The sequence below is a fragment of the Rattus rattus genome, chromosome 14 (genome assembly GCF_011064425.1).
Source record: "Rattus rattus isolate New Zealand chromosome 14, Rrattus_CSIRO_v1, whole genome shotgun sequence".
NCBI lineage: Eukaryota > Metazoa > Chordata > Mammalia > Rodentia > Muridae > Rattus > Rattus rattus.
The window spans coordinates 16335034-16356853 of NC_046167.1; the positions used below are offsets into that span (position 1 = coordinate 16335034).

At 47.2% G+C, this 21820-nt stretch overlaps 1 protein-coding gene across 1 annotated transcript in view; it reads left to right on the top strand.

The window, feature by feature from the left end:
- The window catches only part of Itih5 (inter-alpha-trypsin inhibitor heavy chain 5), a 98520-nt gene extending 88450 nt beyond the window's left edge, over positions 1 to 10070 (top strand). Inside the window, exons 11-14 of the mRNA XM_032884829.1 lie at positions 828 to 881; positions 3971 to 4087; positions 7130 to 7507; positions 9000 to 10070. Coding sequence (XP_032740720.1) covers positions 828 to 881; positions 3971 to 4087; positions 7130 to 7507; positions 9000 to 9334 — 884 coding nt within the window. The 3' untranslated portion in view covers positions 9335 to 10070. The remainder of the gene's footprint in view (positions 1 to 827; positions 882 to 3970; positions 4088 to 7129; positions 7508 to 8999) is intronic.
- Positions 10071 to 21820: the final 11750 nt, after the last annotated feature.

A 21820-nucleotide genomic window follows, 5' to 3' on the forward strand; every position in this document is an offset into this window, starting at 1 on the left:
ATGCTAATTTATTTCCCACATTAAACTCTGACAAGCACGTACACCGGCAGAGAGAGCATGGAGTTCAGATCCACAGACTTTTCCGGAGCAGCTATGAAGTCCAGGACAGACTTAGGGACCTCCCCGAGGGTACAGTTGCTTGCCTGCAAGTGGGGACAATAGGACGCTCCACGAAGGACCAGTGCCAGCAGTGAATATGAAGCCAGTGTCCTTTGGCATGGAACAAGTGTTCCATTAATAGTAGACACCTCTCCCGTGGGGTGTGTAGTCCTGAAAACGTATTGAGGGTTTCAGGCCTTTCAGCACAAGCTGTTTCCCATCTCAGATAAATGAAGCATCTGCTGGCAAAGTTAGCGAGACTCCGTTCTGGCTTGTTTATGTGAAATGTTATTACACTTAATTTATTTATTGTGTGTGTGTGTGTTCCTGTGGGGAGGGGGACAGGGTGCTGTGCAGAATACAAGTAGAAGTCAGAGAACAATACGAGGGGGTTGTTTTCCCCTCCACCATGTGGGTCTTAGGTACTGAACTCAGTTTGTCAGGCTCGGTGGCAAGGTGGGTGACTTTACCTGCCGAGTCATCTTGCTGAATCATTTTTGGAGGATCCTTTTAGTTCTTAGATTTGGTTTCGCCTTATTATTGGTCACAGGGTCTCATTCTGCAGCCCGAATGGAATTTGTGATCTTTGGCTTTTTAATTCTCACAGTTATTATAAATATATCTGGAAGCTGTTGTGTATTTCTCGTCCCCACCCACTGCTCTCTGTGCCTCTCCGCACATCTTTAAACCCAGCATCTTTCAACCATTCTTTTCTGTGTCCTTTTCAGAACCTGCTCCCAAGAAACCATACGGCCCAAGAATTAAAATCTCTAAGACATCGGGTAAGTGAATGTGTAATTTAGAGTAAGAAGTTTTTGCGTGTTCTCTGAAGCCAGTTAAACACGGGAGCTCGCAGAGCACGCCCTCCCGCTCCTGGGTTGTTCAGCAACAGGAGCATGTGGAAGAGAACCATCACAAGCCGTTGTATAAACACCAAGGAGATGACCCAGCCTGGCAGGAGTGCCAGGAGAGGAGGCGGAGAGAGGAGACTCACTCCGCTTGTTACTCTGTTTAAAGGACACTGGGTTTATAGCATGCTTCCAGCATCTACGCTCCCAAAGTTAAAAACGGTGTTACAAAAATAAAGATGTCCGCTGTACAGGCAGAACTTCTTTGTTTTGGTTTGGGTTTTTGGAATTTTTGTTCTCGTTTGCTTGTTTGTTTGTTTTTGAATCCTTGGCTTTGAAGGGAAGCACAGGCTGACGATGTAGTAAAATTCCCTTTTGGCAGCGTCTTCTAAGAATGTAATATACTAAGAATCCGGTTGGAAGAACGTCTGGGTTTAGTCTCCCAATGTCTGCATCTTCCCCTGTAAGTTTTGGTTCTTCTCTTCCGGCTGATGAAGCGTGTTTACAAAGCCAGGGACACCCCAAGGGATCGATGTGAGGAGAGAAGCACCGAGTGTCCCACTGAGGGGATGAGCTTTCTTATGGTGCTTGTGAGTTGTGGAATGTGAACAAACCTTTCTCTCGGACATTGCCTGTGGTGATGACTGCTGGGCTCCTCCACACATTCTTGGAACAAGTGAATGACTTCCTGTGTATGAGGCAGGGAGGGGGGGGTTATGTTTTCAATGCAGCAGAAACTTCAGACAACAACAGTTAGGCAATCTATCACACCGGTGCCAAAGATGGGCATTCTTTCTTTCATCAAGATAGATTCCTGTGGTGTCGTGTCTCCTACCCCTCTCGCTACATTTGTATGTGGGTGGGTGCCCATGTGTGTGGTTGTCAGAGGACAACCTCCATTTTCATTTCTTAGAGCCCTTGCACATTATACATGAGACGTGATCTCCCCTTGGCTTGAGATTTCACCAGGCAGGGGAGAGTTGCCGACGCCAAGCTTATAGAGATTCACTTGACTGGCCATCACGGAGATTAGAAAGCGCAGGCTACCAGACTTGGCTTTTCTCATGCATTTTAGGGATTGAATGCAGGTCCTTCTACGTGGGACCTAGGGCCTTTATTGACTGAGCCATCTCTCCCGTCCTCACCTTGCATTTCTTTATGTTGCCCTTCACAGGGGCCTTGAGGCACCTCAGGGTGCGAGCTGCTGAGTTCACTCAAGCTCTTTTCTGAGAGATAGTACGGGAGTCACAGGGAAGACATGGAATTCCTTGCTGTTTGAAAAGACTGAACTCCTCCAGACTTAACAGTTCCAACACACACACACACACACACACACACACACACACACACACACACACACACTCACACTTCCCATCTACATATTCACACAGAGCAGAAAGGTATTCCCAGTCACGTTCTCTGTGTAAGTCGGGAAGAAATGGAATCTCCCGTGTATTAAGAGAAGACTGTGGGTATTGATTCCCAGAGAGTCTGCAGAGGAAGAGGCAATACTGCCTACCTTTAGCAGAGGTGAAGACGGGATGAAAGGCAAAGAATAGGGATGAGGCTTATAGTCTCATCTGTGTGACCCCAAAGGGACACTGCCACTGTTGTCACTGACTACAACACTCAGCCTCCTAGTGACTTTTATGCTTTGCCTGTCACTGACTGAATGTGGGCTGATCACTAGTGCCGAGGGTTACAATCAGTTCACACTGTAATTGCCTACGAAGTTGTGTAGTAGGAGCGTCCAACCTGTTGGCGTTGTGGCATGACGTTGCGGCATGACGTTGCAGTCTACAAAATTTATGTTCTAGAACCTACACGTGAGTTTCAAAAGGGAAAAGCAAATTTCATAATGGGGTCGGGGAGACGGCTTAGTCAGAGCTCTTGATGCACAAGCATGAGAACCTGAGTTCGAATCCCAGCAGCGAGATGCCACATGCATGCCTTTAAGTCAGTGCCATGGGGATTGCTGGGATGCCTAGCTCTAGAATCAGTGAATAAGGCAGAGAGTGATAGAGAGAGCTACCTCATGCCTTCCTTTGGCATGTGCACAGACACAAACGCTTGTGCCACATGTGAAAATACACAGTCCCACACCTACATATACATATACTCACTCAAAAAAAAATTCCATAATGATTTGAGTAAGTTTAAATCTTGTGTTGAGAACTGGAGAGGTGGCTCAGTGGTTAAAAGCACTGACTGCTCTTGCAGAGGTCCTGAGTTCAAATCCCAGCACCCACATGGTGGCTCACAACCATCTGAAATGGGATCAAATGTCCTCTTCTGGTGCATCTGAAGACAGCTACAGTGTACCTACATATAATAAATAAATCTTTTAAAAAATATCTTGTGTCAAGCTGATTCATAGCTGTATTCTCAAGATGAGGGTTGGACACACCAGACTGTGTTGGAGAAAGAGTACTTCCCATGAAATTCTTACCATAGGAAAGAAAAGATCTCTTATTTTTTTTTTTTAAGATTTATTCATTCTTATTTTATGAGCTTAAGTGTTTTGCCTGTATGTACAACTGTGAAACACTTACACGCAGTGCCCCAAGAGACCAAAGGAGGGCGTCTGATTCCCTGGAACAGGAGTTATGGATGGTTGTGAGCCTCCATGTAGGTACTAGAAGCTGAAGTTGGGTCCTCTGGGTTGGGAGGAAGGCTCTAAGCCACTGAGCCATCCTTCCAGCTCTGTGTCTCTGCTCCTTGATTAGACAGCTAAGGGACAAAGCAATTGATGGGAGTGCCCACAGGGGAAGTCAAACTCAGGAGCCATTGGAAAGTCACAGAAATCCTCCCTTCTCTTTTTATATCTTCTTACCTCGCAGAGCCTAGCTGTCCAAAGGGTGATGGAAACACAGTCATGACTAAATTCACTTTCCTTCTTTGGATTCGAGGACGCTGTTCTTATAGCATTATGATTACGGTTAAGCAAATGATGCGTCTGATAACGTAAAGAAGTATTTAGCCAATAAGCACTTTTTCCTTTTCTTCTTCTCTTGCTCCTGTAGTGGATGGAGATCCTCATTTTGTTGTGGATTTCCCCGTAAGCAAACTCACTGTCTGCTTTAACATTGACGGAGAGCCTGGGGACATCCTACGGCTGGTCTCTGATCACCTGGGCTCTGGTAAGTTCTATTTTCTCTCGTGGTCCCTAGAGAAAGAGAGTGGACATTTCACACCCTGTGCTGAAGATGAACGGCCAGTTACAGAAGAGAGACATTCTATAAATGACCAATTACAGAAAAGAGACATTCCATAAATGACCAGTCATAGAGGGGAGACATTCTAGATGCTCAGCAGACACCGATGATTAGTAAAGGAACTGTACAACGTTTCCGGACACATATTCAAGCCCTTTACCGTATACCCCTAGGATGGCCTTGAACATACACCACAGCAGCTGTAGTGTCCATCCTGTGAAATGGGAGTAGTGATGCTGTGCTTGTCTCACAAGCTGTTACATAACAGAGTCAACTGAATCGTGGGTAGAAACACTCAAGTGCTGTAGCAACGCAGCACATCTTATTATCATTATGTCTTCCCACTCAGACGCTGTGGTGGTAGGTAGGTCATGGTCCTTGGAGACCTATAGTTCAGACATTAAACCCACAGCTCGCAAATGTACTTAACAGGGGCTTTGCCCCCCACCCTGGGTACAAAGAGGAACGGAGTGAAAGAGATTAGCATAGAAAATGCTTTTGGGGTACAATGCAGGTAACCTTGCTTAGGGGCAGCCACATAGCCCAGCACTGTGAGGACCAGCTCCAGCATGCACCTTCTAATATTCCCAGGTACTAAACAGTAAGTGTCTTGGCAAGAAAGGTTATAGCCAACTCCCACAGCTGGCATTTGTGATGCGACCACATGAGGTTTAGTCCCTGGTCTACTTTACCAGATTGTTTTCTTGCAAGCTGCCCTCACTTCATTTTGGTTGCTGTCTTAGTTAGGGTCTTATTGCTGTGAACAGACACCGTGACCAATATAAGTTTTATAAAGGACAACATTTAATTGGGGCTGGCTTACAGGTTCAGAGGTTCAGTCCATTGTCATCAAGGCGGGAGCATGGCAGCATCCAGGCAGGCATGGTGCAGGAGCATCTGAGTTCTACATCTTCACCCGAAGGAAGCCCGGAACAGACTGACCATCCTCAGGCAGCTAGGAGGAGGGTCTCCAAGCCCACCCCCACAGTGACACACTTCCTCCAACAAGGCCACACCTTCTAATAGTGCCACTCCCTGGGTCAAGCATATGCAAACCATCACAGTTGCTATGTGAAAATGCCTTGACCAAAAGCAACTTGGGGGAGAAAGGGCTTATTTTATCCCATAATTCCAGGTTACAGTCCATTACTGTGAGGAAGGAAAAGGGGCGGGAACTTAAAGAAGCTAGTCATATCATATTCACAGTCAAGAACAGAAAGACATTTCTCTACTCTTATACAATCCAGGACACCCCCCACACACACACACACACATATATACACACATTGCATAGGGAATGGTGCTGCCCACAGTAGGCTAGGTCTTCCCACATCAACTTAAGACACCATCCTGTAGTCATGCCCCCAAAGTAGACAATCTGTTCTTGAGACAGGTGATTCTAGGTTGTGTCAAGATGACAAGGCTCACCACCACACAGGCCTTTCTAACCTCAGAGTTAAATCTCAAATAAATAAATTTATAATTTGAGAAGCTGTCTTAGTTAGAGTTTTACTGCTGTGAACAGACACCATGACCAAGGCAACTCATAAATGACAACATTTAATTGAGACAGATGTCTGGAAAGTTGCAGCTGTGCTTATAAGAAAGTAGTCAGAGAAGCAGCTGCATTCAGCTAAGCCTCTTTCTGTGATGAACCCCCAAATTCCCTTAGGTTCCATACTCCTAGTTTTGTAAGACAAGGAACTTCAGATTAATATCTTAACTGATTTTTCCAAGGGTAAACGCATGTTAGGTAGAAGTAATCAGCCTCCCAAATTAAAAAACCATTTGAGATCTGGATCGATGACATCAAAGGATCTCTAAAGTCTGATTATTGGCACCTTGTAGACACAATGCATATTGTGCCTATCACGTAGACACAACGCCACAGCAGCAGGTGCCCGAGTGACACAGGAATGAAAGGACATGAAGGTATTAACCACTTTCTATGGCAGTTTGTCCCACACCTAGTCCTTATTGCTACATTTGAACATGGAGGGATGCCCATTCATGGCTCCAGCATTCACTTGCTCAGTCAGCAAACACTCAGCGGCCCATAGGCACGCTCCAGACAACAGTCTTGGCGGTAGATACAAAGATCAGAAAGATGGAAGGAAATTCATTAGACACTATTTATGGCTTTCTGTAAAAGGTATAAAATGTGTGACATCAAAAACTTAAGGGAGAAAATTTTATTTTGGCTCCTGGTTTCAGAGTTCATAATCTTTGTTTCCATCAGTTCTGGACCCAGGGTGAGGCAAAGAATCATGGTGGTGGTGTATGGGACAGAGAGGGATCACCTCATGGGTGATAGGTTATCTCTTTGACACTGGTGAAATGAGCCAATTTAAGCCAGATTAGACTATATTAAAGGCAGGTTTCTTGGGAAGTTGCTCTCGGGTGAGCGAGTTCACTGGCCCCAAGAATCAAGGCCCAGGATGTCGCCATAGGGAGAGGAGGGGGAGGAGAGGGAGAGAGAAAGAGAGAAAGGGTATGTAGAAAGAAGAAAGGAAGAGAGAGACAGAAACCAAAATATCTGGATTGTATAGGAAGGAGCCTCTAGGGGGAAGAGTAGCCCAGCCCCTGAGCTGGAAAGTTCAGGGTCAAGGACAGGTTATGCTAGGTAGGGACTGAGGGATGCTGGGAGAACCTGGAGGCCAGGTGTGCTTTGGTGTGTAAAATGTGCACCTCAGTCCCTTGTCCCTGGGTCTGAAACCAAACATCAGTATCAGAGAAACAGTATGGCTGCCACAAGATATCCCAAGGGTTCATCTTCCAAGAGACCTGCTCTACCAAGCTGGCCTCTACCTCCTAATTTCTAAAACCTCCTAAAATAGAACCACCACCTGAGAGATGAGCGGTTTTCACGTGCCTTTTTGGGCAGTTCATGCCCAAACCATACCAGATGCCTTCAGGCAGAAATTAGACATGGCTTTTCTAACCACTGTTCTCTTCCCGACCTCTGAGGTGTGACCGTGAACGGAGAGCTTATTGGGGCCCCCGCACCTCCAAATGGGCACAAGAAACATCGCACATACTTCCGCACCATCACCATCCTCATCAACCGGCCGGAGAGATCTTACCTTGAGATCACACCGAACAGGGTCATCCTGGATGGTGGGGACAGGCTGGTCCTCCCCTGCAACCAGAGCGTGGTGGTAGGGAGTCGAGGACTGGAGGTGTCTGTGTCTGCCAACGCCAATGTCACCGTCACCATCCAGGGCACAATTGCTTTTGTCATCCTTATCCACCTCTACAAAAAGCCAGCACCCTTCCAGAGAAACCACCTGGGCTTCTACATCGCCAACAGCAAAGGCCTTTCTCACAACTGCCACGGGCTGTTAGGTGGGTGGCCGCTTGTGGAGTGATGGATGACAAGAGGGAGGTCTGTATGTTCAGTACCAGTACATGTCAATCCACAGTTGACATGGATCCCTGATCTTCACATGCAGAAAGCCTGACTTCATATGTGAGGACATTTTTATGGACCACTGGACCTAAGTTGGACCTTCCCTGGGGACATTCGTTCTCACGTTGCCCAGTTTGTGATGGAGTCGGTCCATGCACCGGACTATGTGGGGAAGGAGATGAGATTCTCCTCGTTGTGGTCTGTCTCTTCTGGAAACTGCCCTGTTGCAAGGCTGAGACAGCAAATGGAGTTAGGTAGCACAATGTCCTGCTAGGTTGGGAAGACAAAAGAGTAGTAGGTAAGTCGGACACAGAGCCATGCCTCACCTCTGCTCTCCTTGGTAACAGATCCTTCCTCCTCCGACCTACTCATTGTTAAGTAGGAGTGAGGCAGCAGAAGCAGTCAGCTCAGCTCCGTCCTGACACTCAGCCTTGGGTAGCAGTAGTAATTAGATTACTTTTTGTAGGTCTACATGTGTTCATGTATGTGTGGGGTTCATGTGCATGGGGCTGGGGTGGTGGGGTCAGAGGACAAGTCTGATGGCTGTCCTTAAATGCTTTCCTTGATTTTTGAGGCCCCTCCCCAGCCCTGAAAATGGTATTCTTGTTTCAGGAGTAGGTCTCAAGCCCTAGTTCTCACTAGACCTCTGAGAATTCAAAGAGATGAGTAGAAGTCATCCAAAGGGCTGGGTTCTTGCCATTCTGCAAGAAGAAACAGATCCAGGGCAGCCCAGCACTGAGCACGAGAGGTGGATGCCTTTGACAGGAAGTCATCTGAGTTGCTGTGAGAAGCAGGCCGGCCATGCTGGCTGGCCTTCTGTGATGTGCAATCTCATGTGGGCCCTTCGCCCAAAAATAGGGACTGAGTCACTTTCTGAGCTCCATTTAGGAGGGAGGATTTCCTGGCCCTTAAGCTTGCCGTGTTTCCTTGTGTCTGGACGCCAAGCATAAACTCCATCCTGCAGACACAAACCCATGCCCCCTTGGCCTGAGCAATTCCCTCGCTTTCTCTAGGGGATTGGAGGCTGAGTGTCAGGGGTGAGCTGAGCTGACCGCTTCCACTTCCCTAGTCCTACACAACACATGGTGGGTGGGATGAGGAAAGATGTCTTACCTAGGAGAGCAGAATCGAGGCATGGCTCTATGTCTTATTCATGTGCTCCCAACTGAGCAGGACATTATGCTAACTAACTCCACTTGCTGTCTCAGCATTAGCAACCGGGCAGCTTCCAGAAGAGGCAGCCGATGATAAGAAGAATCTCATCTCTTGCCTCCCCACATAGTCTGGTGCATGGACTGGGCAATGAATGAATGAATGCCTCCAGGGAGGGTCCAGTCTAGGACCAGTGGTCCATGGCAACTGACACCACCAACATTAGATTAAAGCTGATGTCTGCATTCAACTTATATCAGTTGTCTCCCCTCTCAGGTCAGTTCCTGAACCAGGATGCCAAACTCGTGGGAGCTCCTGAGGAATACAGCAAGAATCTTAGTAATCATCAGCTATCTCCTCCGGCAGAAGGGGTGCCCGAGGCTATCTTGAAGGTGAAGGGGCGCAGAGTTCCAGTGGTCTGGAAACAAAGGAAGATTTACAACGGGCTGGAGCAGGTTGACTGCTGGTTTGACAAAAACAATGCCGCCAAGCTGATTGACGGTGTCTATAAGGACTACCTGGCATTGCATCCATTTGACACGGAGAGTGCGCGGGGCCCGAGCATGTCCAGGAAAGCTGAGCCTGACAGCCTGCATGAGGAGAGTGCCTAAAAGGGAAGTGACATTGGGTCTACTCTGGATGCAATTCTTTTTGTTCCATGCAACCACCTCGGCTCTTGCTATGAGCGGTACTGCGGTAGCCTGACCCATGGTGGAGGGGAGGTCCCATGTCTCCTAGAGCAATGAGTCAAGGCAGGAAGCTGGAATGAAAATATCACATTCTACTTCCCTTCCTGCCTTCCTTGTCCCATCTATACTAGATAAGAATGGTAGGAGTAATTAAGTAAAATCGTAGCACCTGGCTTACCCATCTTATTCTACCGTGACGTAATGCTTTCTGAGGAAGCGGGGTTGCCTTGTCATTTGTTTTCTTTGTAAATGGTGTCCAAGTTTGGCCACTCTGCCTTGTACCCTCTATTAATGCTTTGGAAGACTTCTTTCCAGTTGCCTTCTCCAGATGGTGCTCCCAGGCTCTCCTTCTGAGGTAATTTACATTGAGTCCAGGCACACAAATAGTTTGTACATTGGATCTCTAAACAACTAGGTCTTTTCTTAGCAGAAGATCCCCCCCGCCCCCACTGTGGCATCCTGCCCAGTCGATGTCCCAGATACTGATCTCGTCCTGATTGGCTCTGCAGGTCACTTGGCCTTGCTGGTGGGTGGTTTCCAATTGATTCCAATAAACCAAGTAATTTTAATAAATAGGAAAACTCCCCATGGATGTCTTTTGTTGGCTTGCCTTGGTGCCGGAGAGCCAGCGAATTGAAAAATAAACCTTCTACTCAGAGTTTGCTCTTGCCTTCGGATGTACGGGAAATAATAAATCAGACAAGAACAGAGCGTGACACACACAGATGCAGCCTAGAATGAGCGGCTTAGCATACCTGTGGGAGGAATCAACGTCTACATTCTCAGAGGGAAGTGGACACAGGCCTGCACCTGTGACTGCCGCACCATAAGCTAGCAACAGCAGCAGCAGCAGCAGCAGCGGGTATCTACAGAAGATAGGACCCATCAATATTCCATCCAGGACGGGGGCGGGGAGGCATCATGAGGCCCTACTCCTGCCTAAAAGCCTATAGGCAGTTAACAGTTGCTGGAGAAGGGGTTGGTCATATATAGCCCTTAGTCCCAAAGCCACTGCTAAGTTGCCCTTGCTCAAAGAAATAACCCCCAATTTTTAGCAAGCAACCCTATTTGAATACAGTGAATCAGATATTCATAAAGAGACACAGAGATAGGGCATGGTGTGTGTGTGTGGGGGGGGACTTTTGAGGACAAAGACAACCATAAGGGAAGACTGTGGGAATTGGGGATGTGTGGTCCAATGCATACAAGATATGCATGGGTTTGTGAGTGAATAAACCAATAAACCAAGTAATTTTAATAAATAGGAAAACTCCCCATGGATGTCTTTTACTGGCTTGCCTTGGTGCGGGAGAGCCAGATGACAGAGGACAGAAAATCAGAGAAGAGATTCCCACATCTCAGACAAGCATGAGTAAGGATGAGTAAGGCATGAGTTTTAGTTCCAGAACTTAGAGGCGAATCTGCTCAGGAGAGGGTTGCAATCAGGGGGCTTCTAAAGGTTAACAAACGTAACCTTTCTGTGACTTTCCTCCATCCAGCCTATCCAGCCCATTCAAGAGCAACGGGGAATCAGGAGAACATGGAGCTCCATTCTTACAGTTGGTTCTTCCTGGCTGTGTTTGGCCTTGTCAGGGCTGGTGAGAGTAGCTGCCTGGGACGGGTGAACAGGGACTGATGGAACTGAACAGCAGAGAAAGAGAAAAATGTGCTTGTGGGGAAGCAGGAGAGTTTTGACGTAGACCACCAGAGTGAAGGCGTCCCCACGTAAGGTTTCTTCCCTCAGCACCTTGAGGTACCCTCCTCCACAGTGAAACAGGAAGGCTGCTTAGCACTTGGAGAGAGATCAGCATCAAGAAAATTGTTTTCCCTCCTGCGGGAAGCATTTGAGCAGCACAATGACATCCACATGTTCCTGTCTGACCCCGGGCAGCCTAAAGAGCCAGTTAGGGCCAAGTGAGTCCCTTTCTCTCTGTCCCGGGAACCTACCAGGCCACAGCTGGCCAGCTGTGCTCTTTATCTGACTCCCCGTGCTCCCAGATTCATCTACTCGTTTTCAGGCCAGGAGTGCAAAGATGAGTAACCCGTATGGCTGCCAGATGTTACCATCTTTTCAGGCTTAGGGAAAGGGGGGTCTCAGACAGGCCTAGCCAGTGCTGGTCCCAGGCTGTTCCGGGGACCTTGCTATTACATAATTCCCAACTGGAGAGACACTCGGAGCAACAATACATGTGTGTTGTTCTTGATAACTGTCCTCACCATCAACAGGGGATATCATTAGGCAAGAACAGCTTCCACATGATGTTGTCTGGGGTCAGGAGCACATGGACGATCCCAGCAAGACGCCCAACACTCGCTGTCCTGTCTAGCAACCAAGTCAGCTTAAAAGTTTCAGAGAGATTTTACTTAGAAATCCCTTTTATCTTTAGACAGACATTCTACAAATGTAGCTCTCTCTCTCTCTCTCTCTCTCTCTCTCTCTCTCTCTCTCTCTCTCTCGCTCTCCCTCCCTCCCTCCCTCCCTCCCTCCTTCCCTCCTTCTGCTATTTACTATTTAGCAATCTAAATTATCTGCTATAGCTAACCATACACCAACAGAAAACATTTCATTTAACTGGGTGCGTTCATTGTAGATCGAACACTCAACTGTCATGGAGAGGACTGTACTTTCAAATGGGGAAACAGAGGCAGCTGAGCCACTCTCCCCAAGTCACATATAAGACGTAGAGTAGGGCTACAGCTGAGCCCGAAGGATTCACGTGTGAGGTCTGACGCTCTTTTGCCGCCTGGTCAAGCATTTCTTTTCCTCGAGCGTTTTGTAAAAAGATGGGGTGGGAGTTTACCAGATAAACAATTGGCCAGGCTGGAGAAAAATGCAGAAGTTAAATGGGATAAATCGAGATGTTATTACAGCAGTTAATTATGATGAGTCGGTGAACTGAATCGTTGAGCAATATTGTGGCTCTGGCTTCATTTTAAAGAGACTTCTCATTCAAGTTTCATAGAAAATGACCTACCTCCTAGCCATTCATCCATGTGTTGTATCTTCTTCCATTCAACCTTTCCAAGATCTACCCCTTCATGGATGTGTGTCGAGGTGAGGCAGAGGGATATCCCTTTGGGCCCCAGAAGTCACCCTGAGGATGCAGAGACAGCAGCTCATGGTTTTTATCAGGAGAGACAGTCAATATTTACCTGACATTCAGGAGGTAGAGGCAGGCAGATCTTTGATACTGAGGCCAGTCTGGTCTACATAGTGAGTTCCAGTACAGCCAGGGCTATGTAGAGGGTGCTATGTTGAGACCGTCAGAAAAACCAGTGTGTGTGTGTGTGTGTGTGTGTGTGTGCGTGTGTGTGTGTGTGTGTGTGTGTTTTAAAACCGGAACTGTATGTTCTCACGGATAGATTAAGAAGAGGGTTCTTTGGATAAATAAATGCCGTAGACTAAAAGCATCCTTTCAAAACACACATGCTTAAGTCTAAATCTCCTCTGTAATGGTCCCTCCAAATGGAATATTTCAGAAAGGGTCACGTCCTGAGAACGGAGGTCTTGGGGACTGGTTTAGAGTGTTCGTGAGCAGAAACTTACACAGGAATATCCGATGGGAGAGAGAGGGTAGAAATACTGCAAATAGCGAACTCATGTATGAAAACTTCAAAAAGTGTTTAGTTCATAATAAACAGGGGATCTGGTTGGTAAAGCATTCCCTTGCAAGCACAAGGAATTGAGCTCAGTCACCAGAACTCAAAAAAGTCAGGCGTTGGGGACGCACTCTCCAATCCCACTACTGGGGAGGCTGAAGCAGGCAGGTCCCTGGGGCTTGTTCCAGTCAGTTTACTGTATTTAGTGAATCTCAGGGCAATGAGAGAGTCTGCTCAGAGAAAGGGGATGTCATCTGAAGAATGGAAACGAAGGTGATCCTCTGCCCTCCGTGAAGTGTGCATGAACACTTGGACATATATGTGTAGCTACATGTGTGAACACACACACACATACGCACACACACACACACTTCAGGTCTGTGCCTTAATGTGGATCTTCTCAGTCTCCGGACCTGTAAGAAGTAAACACATTTTGTTTAAACTGCACAGCTTAAAGTATTCTTTGTATAGCAACCCAGGTTCACTGAGGAAAAGAAAGCTCCACAGCACAAGTTTTCACCTTTCTTCAGGCAACCCAGAATATACAGAAGCAATGCTGTTGTTAAAATCTGCACGAGTCCTGCAAGCCGAAGGACATGGTCCAGCTAAAATAAACAGCAAGTACAATAACACAGCTAACCAAATACTTAGAGATGCAACATTAAATATTTATTTTAGCCCTTTTCAAATAAATGGGTACAGATTGTTCGCATCCCAAGAGACGTTTGTTTCTTAAACGTTTGTAAAAAAAGAAAAATAATGTCTAAAAACAAACAGCACAGTCTTTATTTTTTAGGGGAAACTGAAATCAGGGCTACTGGAATAAAACTTGACCATTCTAACCGCAACGCTTGCTTGTAGAGAATTCTGCATTTCAGTCTTGAATGTAAGTATTCTGTCTCAGTGATGTCCGTCACTGACAGATATGACAGTGGTCCTGTATGGTTATAAGAGAACTGACGATCCAGTTGCCCAGTATTGTTACTCTATTTTTAATGTCTAGATCTGTTCACGTGCACAAATATTCACCATTGTGTTATAGCTGCTTAAAGGATCCATAGTCACACTACATATGTTTATATTCCCGAAGCAATAGGACATGTCATGTAGCATCAGTGTATAATAAACGATACCATCTAGATTTGCGTCTGTATATTCTGTGATGTTGGCACAAGAGAGGTCACCTTCCAGCACATTTCTCAGAATGCATCTCCTCAGTGAGGGGTATACAATTGTATACAATAAGTCAGTAGATCGGAGACACTTTGGAAGGACAATGTGGAGAACGGAAAATGTATGGGTGATATCCCTGTGCTCTCGTCATATTTTTATTCATGAGCATGTGCGTCTCTGTGCACATGCTCACAAGTTATGTACAGATGCTAACAGAGGCCAAAGACAGTATTGGGTCTTGTGGAATTGGACTCTAGAAAGTTCCAGGCAGACCAATTTGGGGGCTGGGCACTGAATCTGAGTCCCCCAGAAGAGTGAGAAGTGCTCTTACCTGCTGAGTCACTTCTCCAATCCTCCGTGTGTCTGTCCACATCTCTCAAATACAGGAGAGGGTCCCTTCGCTTGTGGGAACTCTGATGTCCTGACTTTCATCGCCTCCTCAGCAGATCAGGCAGTTGTCCACACATTGCCTGTCATCTAGCTCGGCATTCTTCCAAGCAGGTCATTTTCTTTCCGTGGACACTGTTGTGGTTTGAATACGCACACGTGGTCCCCAGATGGTGTTCCTGTTTGGGGAAGTTAAACAATCTTTAGGAGGTAGAGGTCACTGGAATTACATTTATGGAGGCGGGCTTTGAGGTTTTATAGCTCAGCCCCTGCTGCTGTTTCTCTCTGTTTCTGAGTGATATTCGGGTTGATCAGCCAGTCTGCTCCTGCCTTCCTTGGCCTGGTCTCATTGTTTTCCCCAACATGACAGACTCTCTCCCTTCTGGAACTGCAAGCCAAAATAATTTTCCTCCCAAGTTGTTTTGCTCAGGGTACTTCTGGCTCTGGCTCTGGCTCTTTTGCCCCCAATTCTCAGTGGTCCGGTCCTCTCTGGTTTAGACCTCAATGCACTCTGTAAAATTCTAAATAAGGCAGCACCTCCTTAGGATGAAAACCAACACTCCATCACCTACCTGCAAGTAGAAAACAACTAACCCATATCAAGTTGGCTTCTCCAGGCTTCAACTTTTGTGGCTATAGAATAGAGGGACTGGGTTAGATAACATCAGGGATCCTCAGTTCTTTAGCTTAAAAAACAAAACCTGTGTGTGTGTGTGTGTGTGTGTGTGTGTGTGTGTGTGTGTGTGTGTGTGTACATGCGCATATATACTCTCATACACTCTCATCTGTGTGTTCATGCACATGCACACAGGCACGTATGTATAGTGCATGGGTACCATGATGTCCTCGCTTGCTTCCTACTACTGAGGTGAACAGCATGAGGTAAAACAACTTGGGGAAGAAAGGGTTCACAGCAGAGGGTCCAGCTCCTCTCACACATGGCAGTAAACCATGAACACCGGGGCAGAAACTCAAGCAGGAACCAGGAGGCGAGAACTGAGGTCGAAGCCACAGAGAAGAAAGTTGGCTCACTGGCTTGCTTGCCAACGCTTGCCCACCTTGAGATTTATCAAAACTCATGACCGCCTTGCCCAGTGGACGAGCCACCTACAGTGGGCCAGGCCTTTCCACACTGCCATTAGTGGAGAAAACCCATCCCCCCAGACTTGCCTACAGGCTCATCTGGCGGAGGCAGTTTTTAAAACTGAAGGTCTTTCTTCCCAGATGTCTCTGCTTTGTGTCGTAGCTGCCAAAGAATCAAACAAACAAGACCGAAAACAAAACAAAAACTGAAAAAACTCAAACCAAACCAAACAAAAAACCCCAAACAAGTTGTTCACAGGTAAGTGAGAGGAGCACTTTCTTGGTCAACTCCTTCCACTTCGTTTCTGAGAGCATGTGTTGTATCTTCTCAGATCTGTTGTACTCCAGGCTAGCCGGCTGGAGAGCTTCAGGCAGAATCTCCTGTCTCCGTTTCCTGTCTTACAGTAGGAGCACCGGGATTACCAGCATGTGCCTCCCCATTGACTACTCACATGGATTTCTGGGGATCAAATTCCATCCTAGTCATCTCCCTGGTCCCCATCTTTGTCTTTTACTGTAGGTTTCTTTCCCCTGGTTCTTCTCAATGCTCATCTCCATCTCAGGGTGCTGCATGGAGCTGGGCAAACACCCTACCACTGACGCCATCTTCTGCCTTCAGGTGAAGAGTCTTCCCGAGCTGCTCAGGGGTGAATAGGAGAGTCTCTTTTACCGTCCCCGACACATTTAGAGCTCCCCTGTGCCAGACTTGAGGAATCACCAGAGAACCATGTTCCTAGCTCAGCAGGGCTCACAGCTAAGAGAACAGGACATCCGCAGAGTGCACAGGAGGAAGGACAACAGAGGAGCCATAACAGTTGAAAACTTTGCTAGAGGCTGCTGTCTGAGCACAGAGGAGGGGCGACTAGAAGAGAAGGACAAGGGGCCTGTCAGGAAACTGGCCCAAGGAGCAGACAGTTGCGTTTCAAGGAAGAGTGGCGTATACTGACGCCAGGCGAGGTATGCTTTCCATGGTGTTAGACAATCAGGGCATAATCCAGACGGAACAATCTTACTGCACTCAGTTTGCAGCAGGGCGATTTATCTGGTCGCTTCTGGGAAGCCACATGATGGAGACCGGTTAGTGGAGTCCTGTGTTCTCTGACCCTGTGGGGGACAGATCACAATTCGTGCCCACATCACACCGTCTGCTGTTCCTGGGATTCAGAGAACACTGAGATGTCACAATCGTCTATGACAATCTATTCTGATAATGACAACTTTATTCTGACAATGAGGCTCCTGTCCAATTTCCTTTAGTATATCAGTCTTAAAGCTTGCTGACGGCTATAGGGCTGTCACTCTACAATGCTACGTTGGTTTCTCTGAGGAAACTGAAGAAGAAGCTCCCCTTGTTTGAGTTTCCTGTATTTGGCTTCAACCCTCCCGCCTTTCTCTCAGGTCCCTCCCTCCCTCACTTCCTTCGAGGGATTGACTCAGTTTCTCCCTCTAGACTGGTGCACCATACCAAGCGCTGTCCCCTTGATTCCAACCACAGGTGGATCACCTCTCAGTGTACCCGTCTCAGATTTCAGAGCTTTTTCAGAGTCTAAAACATTTGCTGGACCTTCCGTACTGGTGCTCTGAGGTTTCAGATTTTGCAATCGAAGATCCACATACCTACCATGAAATCTTATGCTGACCGGAGACTCTGGTCCCTGATACTTGTCTCCTTCCTTTTACCTCAGCATCAGAATGGCTCTGGGGGCTGCACTTGAATCCTCCTTCCCCACCTCCCAGCACGTTGTACGAGACACTCAATAGATCCAAGTCTCTGAGACCACAGTTCGCTCCCGTGTCCAACTCCAGCTGTGGTGTAGCTCGCCTGGCTTCTCAGCAGGATTTAGGACCTCGTTTTTCTCAGTGCTGCAGGGTCCCTTATTTTATACCAGTACCTCTTAAATCTTTCCTAGTCTCCTCTGATGGATTTCTTTCTTCCTACTGGCTACGCACTTGCCCTGGGGCTCCTCCTAGCCACATACCCGCTCCCCTCAGTGTCCACTCTTAGTCTCTGCATAGATGGCTACGGAATTCCCCTCTGCAGGGTGGACTTCAGACCTCACTTCCCAGAGGCTATCCTGACCTCATCTCAAACTCAGGAACTTTCCTTCTTCAAAGTGTCTGTAATTGCATGGGACCTTGGACCTAGGAACCTGAACCAAGAGGAAGGAAATACCCCAGCGTTTGTCCTTTGCTGTTTTTCGTGTTGCAATAAAGGTGGACATGCATATTCATGAGCTGGGTACATCTCATAAGGAGCTGAGTTCTCAACTTACGGTATTATCTTATTATTTTTTTAATTTTTGAAAAGTTTATCTTTTAATTCGTTTACCAGGTATCAGATCTCCTTGAGGCTTTTCCCGCAGCGCTAGTTTTGGCTGGCTCTCCCTCCTCCAGCTCCTCTCCCTGATCATCGATCATCGTGTTTCCCCCAAACGACAGCTGTGTTTGCCTGAGAGCAGACCCAGTGTCCAACAGCTTCCTGGGACTTTCTGATTATATAAGTTGAACACCATACTCGCTAAACTCATTGACGTGGCCACAAGAGTAACTTCATCAAGCCGTGAGTGGAAAATTCATCGTAAATACATTTCGATTTGACTTTTAAAGTAAATTTTATTGCAGGCTTCCAAACTCAACAGTATTCAAAATAGTTTAGTGTAATTGAAGGGCAGAATGGCAGGCTTCTACCTGTTCATCCTGTTAAGGTTTCCAACTGGACGTCTGCCCTCGTTTCTGTGAGATCTCAGGCATTAAGCTAAGATGAGCTCTGAAAATGCCAATGAATGAATGAATGAATGAATGAATGAATGAATGAATGAATGCTCAAAAATAGTCTGTTGTCTATGCTGTAGGTTCATATAGAAAGCTACAGGAAAAACGGACCTGTCCACAGACAGGCAAAACCAGCTCAAGACTCAACTCAAAAGTGAGAGGTCAGGTCAGGGAGGTGGCTTAGTTGGTGTTTAGCAAGCAAATATGAAGACCTGAGTTCAATCCCCAGAGTCGACTTTAAAAAGATGAGCATAGGGACCAAGCTGCAGGTGAAAGCGAGACCTTGTCTCCCAAAAACGGGGTGGAAGAGTGACGAGAAAGGCATCCAAGATTGACCTCTAACCATGTACAACAACCAACACACACACACACACACACACACAAATACACACAGAGAGAGAGAGAGAGAGAGAGAGAGAGAGAGAGAGAGAGAGAGAAGTGATATTTAAAAAAAAAAAAACTTGAAGTCCAGGAATATTCTAGAAACTGAATGCTCTAGAATCTGTAAGCCATTACCTCTTTGGAGTCTTCGTCTGCCTAACTGGGACACCATGGTATGGCTCAATGAAAGCTATGCTATTGAAGGAAACATAACCCAAAAGCGTGTACATTGTCCAATGACATTAGCCTTCTCGCCTGTTCAAGCAACGTAGCCCAGCCCAGCAATTTCATCAAACCGGACATGTTTCCTCATCACGCATTCAAAAGAAATGTCAGGAGCACAGAGTAAAAGGCGAGTGTAAGCCGGTCTTTCTGTGCAGCCCAGAGATAAACTTAATTAGTTAGGGAAACAGACAGCAGTCGGATTTACAGAGCTTCAAAGAAATAGGGGGTCAAATAAGAGGTTAAGGAAGGGAGGCAAAGAAAAAGTGCTATTTCATCTAGAATGGTTGTTCTAAACCTTCCTGATGCTGCGACCCTTTAATAGAATTTCCTAAGTTGTACTGACCCCTAACCATAAAATTGGTATCATTGCTACTCCCTGAGTGTGATTTTGCTACTATTATGAAGAGTAATATAAATATTTTTGGAGGTAGAGGTTACCAAAGGGGTCTCCACCCAGAAGTTGACAACTGCTGATCTAGATCTTACTGAACTGGTTTAGGGGGATGGGCAACACCCAGGAATTTACAGATTCTTCATGAAACGCCATAAAAAGGGGGGAATAAATTGCTTGGAAGAAGAGAAATTGCAGAGAGAATGAAAACCTGCCCTTGTTTCAGTCCCAGTTTCTTGGCCTGAACTGTTGTGTGCCTCTCTTTTTTGGGACAAATTAAGATGAATGGAGGACTTCACCTGTGGCCTTCCCGGGTCTTCAGACTCGGGGCACCGAGCTGCTGCCTGTCCATTTCGGACACATAACAAGGCTGGGAGAATGGGGGAGGTGGCAGGAGGTAGGTGTTCATGTGCTCAGGGCCAGTCGCCGATCCCTTGTTGCCCTTGGTTTTGCCAGCAGTTTGGTGTAGCATGTCGTGAGGTCTGATGGGTAAACAGCCCAAGGAGTCATTGGGGTGACCATCATCCTCCAAGTGTTTGCTATGGATGAAAAAGGAGTGTCTAGAAAGGGCCAGCAATGTGAAGCCCAGGGAGAGAGCAAAGCCTCAACCTGGCTTTTCTGCTGGACCCGTGGCTGAGCGACATTTTCTCAACTTAATTCCTTAGGTCCCAGGAGATCCCGATACCAGCTCCCTCAGAGCTGCGGGAAGTTCATCGTTCTCGCTTTTCCTCAGGCACACCATCGTAAGACGCTGCCTTTCACTGCAGATTTTGGGAGTAACTCATTGTGAGGAGGGACATGGAAACACCCCCAGGATCTGGGAAGGGGGCTACTGCGGAGAGCAAAGGGAGAGCTAGCTGGGCAGAAATAGGGAGACAGATTCATATGCATATTGAGTGGCTTTGGAAATGTCACTTGTCTTCCTGTGGGGAGCGCAGACAATGCAGCTATTGACATGATTAATGAGAATCCTGGGCAGCGCCTGGCAGAGAGGGCATCAGGCTGAGAAGAAGAAGTAGGGGCAGCTTCCTTTCTTGCTGTCAGCCCCTCTGCAGCTGTGCTGCGGGATGAGCCATGCCCTAGTTTTTGCAGGAGAGGTAAGGAGGTCTCCAGGAGCTTTTGCAGTGAGAAAGGAAGGAGGTGCGCATAGGTGTGGGGTGGGGTCCTATGCAAATGAGTTGCGTTCCCAATGGCTGGAGGGGAAGGAATGAGAAAGGCTGTTGAATGGTCTAAGAAGGCAGGAGCATCTTTGTGAGGTCTAAGGCCAAACTGTTGCATATACTACTCTATATAGTCCGGACAGCCAGGACTACATAGAGACCCTGTCTCAAAATAAAATAAAATAAAATAAAATAAAATGAAAGTGTGTGGCTCAAATAAATATAAAAAAATAAAATAAAAATAAAAATAAAAAGGGCTGGAGAGATAGTCGGCGAGCTCAGCCGATAAAGCATGGGGCTCTCCAGAATGAGGATCAGTTTAGGGCCCCAGATCCAACGTAAATACCAGGCAGGTATGACTGACTGTCAGTCCAGCACCGTGGAGGTGGCACAAGGGCGAGCTAGCCAGCTAGGTTAGCTGAATTACTGAGACCTGACCTAATCTCGCAGTGGAGAGCGCGTAAGAAAGACACGTGATGTGCCTGCCTCCTCACACAAGCACACAGACAAGCACACACACTGTGCACCCTGCCCATTCATGCACCTCACGCGATGGGAGGCTTGAAGTCAAGGGACTTGAAATACAGACAATAGTAAATTGGCCTCTGGGTGCAGGATGTCTTAGCATTGGGCGTCCTAATGAAGCTCCTCACAGCACGAGGCTCTTAGCTGCTACATTCTGGGGACAACCAGACGCCATCGCAGACTTGTATCCCTGTCCTGTCTGAAGCCTAATCCATCCGGTGTAGGTCCTCAGATGACCCTCCCTACCTCTCGTACTCCTAACTACCCATCCCTCTCAGGGAACACCTCCTAGCATAAAGCCTATGATTGTTTTGGGTTTTTTTCTTTTTCTTTTAACCTACACATCGCCCGGTTACCTCCCTCCACTGCACTTTAGCATTCAGGCCACCTCGGCTCCAAAGAGCTCCTTGTGAGGTCAGGGGAGGCAAGTCTACCATTTCTAGGTCAAGGTGCAGGCTGCACCTAGTGAGCCACCGCTGGCCACACAGCCAGTGCAAAGCAGAGCTGAGCTAACAGCGCCTGGCCCTGGGAGGTTAATTCTTCCCAGAGGCAAGCGCCGCGGTGCCCCTCTTTGGCTGGGGCCTACTAGGATTACAGCTAAATGACCTGGGGGTGGGGAGGGAGGCAAGAAAAAACTCGGCAGGTTAAGTCGAGCCAATTCCTATCCCCACAAGGTAGCGATCCCAGGCCGCTGTACTCACCCAGCCTGCT